General features: G+C 33.9%; 1 protein-coding gene across 1 annotated transcript; it reads right to left on the bottom strand.

Annotated features, from left to right (window-relative positions):
- Positions 1–621: 621 nt before the first annotated feature.
- LOC111910332 (protein phosphatase 2C 50) lies at positions 622–3,821 on the bottom strand. Its single transcript, XM_023906161.3, has 4 exons — positions 2,503–3,821; positions 1,439–1,771; positions 1,232–1,337; positions 622–1,146 (listed from the first exon to the last, which is right to left on the bottom strand). Exons 1-4 carry the CDS (start codon positions 3,112–3,114, stop codon positions 812–814), a joined length of 1,386 nt encoding a protein of 461 aa, XP_023761929.1. The 5' UTR covers positions 3,115–3,821; the 3' UTR covers positions 622–811.
- Positions 3,822–10,333: the final 6,512 nt, after the last annotated feature.

The following is a 10,333-nucleotide window of genomic DNA, read 5'->3' as shown; positions in this document are numbered from 1 at the left end:
CTGCATCTTCCAACATCTTTCTCTTTCCTCACGCTAGGAAGTTGGCGACTTTGTTTTGGCGAGCACTCTTAACACATTTGTAGGGAGTGGGTTTTAGCAAGTTGGAGGCGAGCATGGCTAGTGAGCCACTCCCTCCAGCCTAATAAATAATAACAAACTTACATAAGTGGTCTCTACGATAGGAACAAACTACATAAATGGTCCCTATGTTGGAAAAGAACAAATTGTCATTTAAATGGAATTGAAAAAGTTAACATCGTTAATCAAAATGATCGTCTTTATAGGTTTTTGAAAGCGGGGGAACCATCTATACAAGCAAATTGTGATAAGGGCTAAAGTTGATCAATTTTGTTAACCACAATGACCATTTATGTAATTTTGTCTTCAATTAATATCATACTTAACGCTTCATGGAGACTTCGAACCATTGTGTACAAAAAAGTAGATGGTCATGATATACAAAAACATAGAAACATTTTTTATACAATCTTTGATCCATAGCATCATAGCATCTAAGATTTGGTGAAGATATACCAAGTATCTTTGTTAAGGAAAACCATCACACACGGGTATGTCGATATAAACATACATACCCTCTCAACACATTAAGATAATACATACTTATCAAGGCAACTTAGTAGATCCACCTGTCTTATTTATGTGTGAGAGATCATGCAAATAAGTAAAGCATTTCTCATACAAACATTAGGACCAAGTGTTATGTAAACAAAGAGAGATGACCACTTCTTTCTTTAAAATTGTACAAACCCTATATCACTTAATAACTATGGGTGAACACATAAACATATTCTCAAGGTTTTGGTTTCAACCTCCTTTGTGGTTTGAGGTCCACCACAACCACAGATATGTTGTCTTTACTTCCTTTCTGAAGAGCAAGCACCGATAGGTAATCGGCTGCTGCTTGTGCTGCGGGGTCCACTCCCCCTACACCCCTTTCAAATGGGGCCCCACCATTCTTCTTGTGCCAAATAAGAATCCTTCTTTTTGCCACTTGGCATGCTTCCTCATTTGACATTACATCCCACAATCCATCACTTGCTAAAATAAGACACTCATCTTCTTTAGCCCGTGGAGTAAACGTGACTTCTGGTTCGGGTATTATCCATGGCTTCAAATACCCGTCACCTGCAAAACATATGCTTTTATAAGATTCACTACAATGTCGTTTCTAAAGGGTATTTTAGACATTTCACTATAAAAATCAACTCACCAATAGATCTTGACATTGCAAGAACGCCAAAAACACGGTGTCCGTTCCATTGTATGACTTTCCCACCTGCAGCCTCGATTCTTGCATACTCATCTTCCCGATTCGGCTGATGTAAGAAAAAATTATAATTTTATATATTAAAAAAAAAACAACAACAAACTGTTTTTATTTATTTATATATGACAACATGGAGGATATGGTCTTTACCTTATGATCAGTTGACAGAGGGATGGCTTCTTTGCCACGATAAAGTACAGCTCTTGAATCACCACAATTTGCAACTATAATGTGTGATGAACAGATCAACGACACAACAGCAGTGGACCCCACAGTTTCTGGGGCTATGGGATCAGAGGAATCCATGATTCCGGTTGTTTTTCCACCAACTTCATCATCAACCTTCTGAAAGCAATTAGTGAAGATTTTCTCCCATTGAGCTTGTACTGTGTCATTCATGGTTCCTTTAACCAGTTCTTGCTTCATCACTTTGATCTCTTCTTCTAATGCAATATGGACACGATCACGACAGTAATTGGCCACCTATGTCAATAAATATGATCTAATTTTTACATCCCAATATAAAAATGTAACCCAAAGAAATCACGAAAATCATGTAATCCAAAAGAATATGGCATGAAAATAATGATTATTTTGACTGTGAATAACAAGAAAATCATAGTCATAACTCATAATCATAATTACTTTACCCATGTATTCAGAGGGGTGTTTGGTTCGTAAAATGTTTCTAAAAAGGAATGGAATCTTTCAAAGAATTTGGAATATGAAAGAATTGGAATCTGTCATGTGTTTCGTTGGCAGGAAATAGAATGTAATTCAATAATAAAGATTGAATAATTTTTAAAATTTCACTAGTAACTAAATTGTATATATATATTTTTTCATTATATATATATATATATATATATATATATATATATATATATATATATATATATAGGGGGGTATTTTGGTCTTTTAAAAAAAAGGAAGAATGAACTTCCACTCATGTCTAGAATCGCAAAATCCATCAAACATGAAATTTGAAGAAATAACGATGAAATTAAGTTACATTCATTTGGTAACGAAACACGTAACGGAATGGAATCTCGAATTCCAATTCCGGTGATTTCGTCAGAATCCACAAACAAACGTTATAAAAGACCATCACATTTATTATGCTAAATAAATAACGAATCAATATTGGAGATCTAAATGAATCAGGAAACATGACGATATTATTACGTAAAAAAAAATGGGAAAAAAGAAAATACCTGGTAGCCTCCATGACCATCATAAACTCCAAAGAAATGAGCAGTCAAATCATTCAAATTCGGATTCACTCCATTAATCATACGATCACCAGCCAACATTCTAACAGGAATTTTCATAAACTGAGGAACAGTAGCAACAGCATCTTCCATTTCTGGCCTTTTACCACAAACAGAGTGAAAACCATAAAATGGCACATATTCCAATTCAAAAACACTTCTTACGCTTTTTCTATGATTCTTATCAGCAAGAACCACCATTGATGCTTTTAAAGTATGCCCAATTGCATTCTCTATCGATTCTTTCCCCACACTTATTACTTCTGCAACTATCTGTCCCTTATCTATACCCTTGAATGCAACTGTAATCGGCAGACTAATTGAACTTGCATCCCCAATTGACATGATTTCATCTGGATTGCTTTCTTGAAGCATCATATCATCATGTTTGCTTCCACTTTCTTGGATTTTGATATTCAGATTACTTGTTGATCCATCACAGGTCCCAGTTAGTAGTGTGATACGACTGAATTCCATTGGGTTTTTGGATATCGGACTTGTTAAGCTAATTGCAACTGAAACGGATGAAGGTGCTTTCTCTTCTATCAAACCCATCTTTTTTACTTTTGACACTAGCTAACCTCTTAATTACTTCATCAATAATATAAGGAGCAAAACACCCTAGAGTTGACCAATTACAAATTGGTTAACAGATCTGGTGGTGTGAAATACTGGATCTGATAACCCTAAAGAGAACTTTTGGGATTCTTTAACATCTATCTTGAGGATTCACGATCCTTCAAATCGCATGAAAGAACGAAATAAGAACTTCAAGTCCTAATTTCACAGATTTACTACGGAACACCAAGAATAAATTTCACTCATCAATCTATGACGATAAAAATTCGAATCCACCATAAATCGAAGAGAAACCCCCAAAAAGATAGAAATTTTGTTTAAGATTTTAACACATGGAACCTGGGTTTCATGGATCTGATGCAACCCACCTCGGTTTTTCAAGATAACTTGGGTTTTCGTCTCATCACTTCAGGAATACTAACTGCTGATAACAATTGGTATACAAACTACAAACAAAATGGGTTTTTCAAGAAGCTAAACCGCAAGATTTGGGTTTTCTAGTTTGATTAAAACAAGCTAAAGCTGCTTACCAATTGAAGAATGCAAAAAAGGGGAAACGATCGAGTGCTTAAGCTTCTATTTTCTTGGCCAGTGAATTTCTGGCTCATACAAGATCTTTTTCTTTTTGTGTTGTATCTTTATTTAAGATGTGATGGGAAAGAAGAAGAAAGAGTTTTTTGGGAATGATTTACTGCTTAGATGACACGTATATTAATTTAATAATCCAACTCAATCAGTGCATGTTTTTTGTTGATAAGAAGATGGGATTTTTTTGGATTTATTTAACTTGTTTATTTTCTGTTGTAAATTTTATAACAGGTGGGGTGGTGACTGGGTTTAAAATTTATTTCTAGAAGTTCCGATTAGGGTTATGTTATTTTTAAAGGGTGATTAAAAAAAAGTGGAAATTGCAAAGGGTTAAAAGGTTGGATCAAATCTCATAAGTAGCATAAAATGTATTTTCCAAAAAGTCAATTTCAAAAGATTATACTTTTGTTTTATAAATTATATCATTTTCATAATTAACATTTTTTTTAAATCAAAGGTAACATAAATAAATAAGTTTTCTTAAAAATGTTATTGGTCAACCCTATCTAAAAGAATCAATTTTGACATGTATTATTACAATTGATTTATTATATAATTCATCCAAATGTTCAATATGATTCCATGAGGATTATAATGTTCAATGATACATACTTTGTAATTTGTTTTCTGTTTAGTCTTGTTTCTTTAAAAGTTGGTGCTAATATATTTCTATCTTTTCAAAAAAAATGTTCAATATGTTGCTTATATTAAAGTGTATGAAGCCCGAAATTAAGGGGGTTCCACGATAGGTTTAGTGAATTTAAATATAGTTTGGGTAGGTTAACCATAGGCATTGTTTGAGTAATTTATTGAATTGAAACCAAAATCTATTAAACTATTTGTAGTTAATGACTACGTATCTAAATTTCAATTATACAAACACGTAATTTCATGTTAACCTATCAACATAGTGAACCTAATAAAGTCCAAACATTATATTTCCTTTAAATTGGTTAATTAATTCGAAAATAATAAATGAATTAGTCTTTTTGTTTAGGTTTTACGAATACATCCATAAAATAATACTTTGAACTTAACGTATTTAAATTAATAATTCATTATCAATGGTATCTCTTTTAATCCAAAATAGACTAATCACTTTTATATATATATATATATATATATATATATATATATATATATATATATATATATATATATATATATATATATATATATATATATATATTAGATTAATCGGTCTTGACATCTATGTATTATGATCAACTAGGTTGAATTAATTGTCTGTACGTAAACAAGTCTGGCGTCCCTTACGCAATCGCCAATGAGAGCCATAGAGCATGGAGTCGCCTTTGACTTTTTTGTCTCAACAATAAGACACGTTTTCCCATTATAAAATATAGACCCATAACGTACGACTATTTTTCACTTGTGATACTCAACCGTGCTTACTCTTTTTGAATTAGATTTAGTAGATATATGTTATCGAGACAACTGTCATAATAAAATCCAAATTTGAAGGTTGACGTTGTTAAGTGGAAAACCTACCATAATAGTTTTAAATGAATATTATATATTTTTGTTGAATTTATTAAAGGTTAAAGTCATAAAAACCCTATAAGCTTTTAATTTGGTTTTAATATGTCACTTTTTTGTGCTTTTAAGTGCCCATAAACTCTTATTTAGCATGTTAATGAAGGTAATGAGCCATGTTTTTTACCCTTTGTAAACGATGACATCTATCATGGCCGGTCTGCATGGCTTACCTATATCAACATATGCTAATGAAGGTAATGATCCACATTTTTACCCTTTGTAACCGGTGACATCTACCATGGGCTTGTCTACGTGGCTTATCTATGTCCATATAGATACCAACATGAACTTTTGGTCATCAGTTTCTTTAATAACAAAATCGATAATCCCCAAATGAAAACAACTTCGTCTTCCTTCTTCCCTTTTTAAGATGAAAAAACTACACTGAAACCCTACAAAAAGCGATTTCGTCCATGACATCTTCATCCGGCTCACGGAAGCTCAAGCAACCCTAACCTAATCCTCTCGGCAGATGCAGTAGTGTTGTGTGATTATGGAATTGCTAGCATGGAGAGGGTTTATTGGCCTAAAAAATGGGAAGAAGATTTTGTAACATCTTGTTTTCTGTCGTTTCTTATTTCAGGTCGTGGTCTGGAAGTCGATTGTGTAAAGGTTTTGGGCCTTAAGGAGGCAAAATTTAGTCCTTGTGGAAGGAGGTAATGATGGTTAAGAGATTGAACCCTTGATTTGTGTTTTGGGTCAAATGGTAGAAAGAGAAAAGTTATAGGTCGGGTTCTTGCATGAAATATGGATTTTTGTTCGAAAATTTTTTAGTCCAAGATATTTAGATAATATTGTGGGCTCTTCAATACCTTTCCATGGATATAAAGATTGTCGAAAACGAAGATGGAACGAATAAGTTAGGAAGGTTTTGGGTTTAGTCTAGTACTTTAGGCGTACAGAGTGTATGTTGGGCGTACTAGGCATTGTTGGTCGTGACTCGTGAAAGTTCAACCTGGTATGTTGGGGGTACCAGGAGTACGCTGGGCGTACGCGATAAGAACTCAAACCCTAATTTCGAGGTTTTGAGCCCTATTTAAGTTTCCTAACTTCACTAAACCCTTTTCCATTCTTAGCCTCCACCTCTCCAATGTCATCCCTTTAAACCCTAACCCTAGTTTGAGCCTTGTGAGCAAAAGAATGTGTTTTTAAGTGCTTTGGAGTGTTCTTGGTGCATCTTGGAGAAGAAGGAGCTTGTAGATCCAGACCTTGTTCACCTTGATCTTTCTTCTGGAGGTATAAAGCGTGAATCTTGATAATACATTTGTTAGATCTAGCTAGTTTTAGGTGTTATGAGCTTTTGGTAACTTTAGTGCATAAAGTTTAAATCTTTAATGTTTGTGACATTGTTACAGATAAATTTAGAAACTTTATCCATCTAAACATCATATTGATTCAGATTTGAAGGTTGAAGACTTGGACTTAATGGATTAAGTTGAGAGAGATGCACATTTGGTCCCTTTGAGACTTAAAGACTAGATCTTGGTTGTTTGGATCATTCTAATGGATAAAGTTGGAAACTTTATCCATTATGGAGCAATTAAGAACCATAAAAATGTGATCTTGGTCCTTATATCCCTTCCATGCAAGAGTCATGATGTCTTAATGGATTAATAAGTTAGGGTTTTAGCTTTTTGGATTTTTTTTCTAGCCATAGAAAATCATAAAGGTGGTGTTGGGTTTATTAGTGTTGTGTCAAATATGTCTTATATAGGTTTATTTATTCCGAGATGGGCTTGTCCATTCTCGTTTTGGTCTTTCTAATCTTAGCCTATATATATATATATATATATATATATATATATATATATATATATATAGTGCATGCATGTAACATTAGGGTTAATGCTTTTTACGCTTTAGCAACCCTAACAGCCGTTTGTACACTCTTACAGAGAAGTTCTTGAGAACTCTTCTAGAGTTGTTTAATCAAAGAATTCGGCACACGTTTGATCTTCATTGTTCTTGTCTTTAATTCACTCCATTATTATAGAATCTTTCGGTCTTATTTATTGTTTCTACATTTGGTATCAAAACAGGAGATAGTGTGATTAATCGTTACTCTTCTGTCGAGTTCTATTAGGGTTTTACGTGTTTCTTGGATCTGTTCTAGATCTAGATCTTTGGTTTTTACCCTAAACTCAATTGCCGTTTTACACATCTGATTCTATATCCGCTTCTGTGAATTTAGACATAATGTTGAACGAAGATCCCCATTCTCTATCATTCAATCTCTCTAGTATAATTGGATCCACAACAAGGATTCCAATCCTCTTCCCGCAAGACTATAAAGTTTGGGCGTTGCACTTTGAAGACTATGTTCTTGGAATTGAAGAACATGGGTCAACCATATGGCAAGCAATGACACAGGATACATTCTCGCATACAACAACCAGGAGGGTAATTAAGATTCGGGTTGATTACAATGCACTTGTTGTTGAACACACTATAGTTCCTCAGGATGAAAAAGATAAGCTATTGAGCAACATAAAGGCAATGAGAATTATATGGATTACTCTCCTTCCAGACACTTTTTGTCACATAAGTGCATGTACTAATGCTAACGAAATATAGGATAGGTTTAAGGAACTGTATTCTGGAGACGCTGATCTAGAACACTCTTTACAAACAACTCTTTTGTCTGAGTTTGGTTCATTTGTCCAAAAACTTGATGAGAAGTTGGATCAAACTTTCAATCTCTTCAACCACTTGCTGAGTAAAATGCTCAAATATAATCTTGAGCGACGAGACATTGAACAGAAAGTGACGTTCATGAATGGTCTTATGTCAGAATGGAAAGTTGTTGTGTCCACTGTGAAAGCACATGAACAATTTAAATCTTATTCCTTAGCCAAACTTGTAAGCATTCTGAGATACCACGAAGAAGAAGTAACTAAGGAGGTAAAGCTTGTTTATGGCATGGGATCTTTGGCATTGGTGGCGAAGGGAAAGAAGGCAACAGAAGATGATTCGGAATCTGACCTTTCAGATAATGCAATCTCTAACGAAGATAAGGCTCCAACCCTAAAAAGTTCTTCAAGAAAAATTTATCTCGTTACGAGAACAAATACATGCAGGGTGGTAATTCCAGTTCCAAAAAGACCAGAGATGAGAGTTTCAAGAACTCTCAAAATGATGAAGAGAAAAAGGAGAAAAAGGTTATGGGTGATTCAGGTTATGATTGCAGTTACTGTCATGGTAAAAACCACTCTGCGAAAGAATGCAAGCTTAGGAAGATGAATGAGAAGAAAGAAACTGAGAAAGATGAAGCCTACTATCTTCAAAAGATAGAGGAGCTTCAGAAAAATAATGTGTCAAATGCGAAGCCGGAATTGATTGTTCAAGAAGGAAGTGATGATAATGGACGAGTAGAGGTGTGGTCGACAGACTCAGAAGATGAAGAGGTCAGAAAACCCACACATGGTGAGTGCTTTGTGGCGAACTCTAAAAAGAAGGTTTACGAAGGTAAAAGCTTAATGGTTTAGAACGGTGTTTCGGAATCAAGAGGGTATGCTACTAACGGTGGTTAAGCTTCCGAAAGCTGTTTTGCTGCGAAGACTGTTTCAGAGCAGATGAAGGAATATGAAACGGTCATCGATAAGGTACACTTTATACTCAAATCTGCTAACATTCGTGTGTCTCGTTATGATTAAGAACTAGACGATTTGAATTATACTATTTCTAATTTTAGTGATAGTTTAAAAGGAACTCTTCTTAGTAATTATAGTCTAAATGATCAAATTAAAAGGGTAACGTTTAAAAGTGAAGAGAAGAGATTAAGGATAGAGAAGTTGTAAGTAGAGCTCAATAGATCAAAAGATGACATTATTTATCTTAAAATAGATAGTCTTGCTTTGTTAAACAATGAAATATTTTTTTAATTGCTAAGCATCTAAATTTCAATATCACTCAATTGCATTTGGATTGTGAAATAGGAAAAGGATTGCACAAAATGATTTTACCCTTTCTTGAATTAAAAGATTATGAAATCGATGCAGATTGTTATAAGTGCGAATCTATTGTTTGTTCTGATGATGTTTCTGATTCATACAAAGTTGGACTTGAGAAAATAGAAGAATACATTCAGTCCAAGAACACAAAAATATCTTGAAACAAATGATAAATGATAAGGATAAAGAATAAATCAAACTAACTTCTATGCAGAAGTATGACTCGTTGTGCAAGAAGTTGAGTTCGGAAAATACTCTTGATCATGAGAATTTTTCTGAATTCGATGAAAGTGAAATGAGTGAGATTTATGCAGAGGACGAAGTTAATTGCTCTGAATTTGTATAAAATGATGATGAACCAAAGAAAATCTGATTTCAGAAAATTCGGTTGAATTCGTTCGAATTATAGAAAATAAAGGTTCAAGTGTTTTACATGAAAAAAAGCAACAAAAATATCTTGAAACAAATGATAAATGATAAGGATAAAGAATAAATCAAACTAACTTCTATGCAGAAGTATGACTCGTTGTGCAAGAAGTTGAGTTCGGAAAATACTCTTGATCATGAGAATTTTTCTGAATTCGATGAAAGTGAAATGAGTGAGATTTATGCAGAGGACGAAGTTAATTGCTCTGAATTTGTATAAAATGATGATGAACCAAAGAAAAATCTGATTTCAGAAAATTCGGTTGAATTCGTTCGAATTATAGAAAATAAAGGTTCAAGTGTTTTACATAAAAAAAAGCAACAAGTTTTCCGAAAGTGCAAACAGTTTCGAACCAAGTTTTTGTAAAAATAGGACTTAAAAAAATGATATTTCAGAACTAACATCCTTGGTTGATAATGATAATGCCAAAGGTTGCAACGAATTCTTCTGGCCAGGACCAATTGACAATGCAGATGAAACGAGAGGTCTTTCCGATATGACCTTGTGGAAAACAAAAGGAAAATACATTTCAGAACCTTTGAATCGTGTTGACCTTTGTTACGATAAGGTTGGTCCTAGTGGAGCCAAAGGTGTTCCAAGTGAAACCTCTTCAGAACAGAATGATACGCCAATTTGAAAGGAAAAAACCAAAGTCTAACATTCACAAATCTGT

The sequence above is a fragment of the Lactuca sativa genome, chromosome 5 (genome assembly GCF_002870075.4).
Source record: "Lactuca sativa cultivar Salinas chromosome 5, Lsat_Salinas_v11, whole genome shotgun sequence".
Taxonomy (NCBI): Eukaryota; Viridiplantae; Streptophyta; class Magnoliopsida; order Asterales; family Asteraceae; genus Lactuca; species Lactuca sativa.
Note: the sequence above shows the minus strand (reverse complement) of the source record. Positions and strands in the feature narration are given on the sequence as shown.

Excerpts from the sequence above, each read along its gene's own strand:
- LOC111910332 (XM_023906161.3), bottom strand. The coding sequence starts at position 3,114 with ATGGGTTTGATAGAAGAGAAAGCACCTTCATCCGTTTCAGTTGCAATT. Across the intron at positions 1,338-1,438 it reads CTCTGTCAACTGATCATAAG|CCGAATCGGGAAGATGAGTA; the intron begins GTAAAGACCATA and ends TTCTTACATCAG. Across the intron at positions 1,147-1,231 it reads TGCAATGTCAAGATCTATTG|GTGACGGGTATTTGAAGCCA; the intron begins GTGAGTTGATTT and ends TATGTTTTGCAG.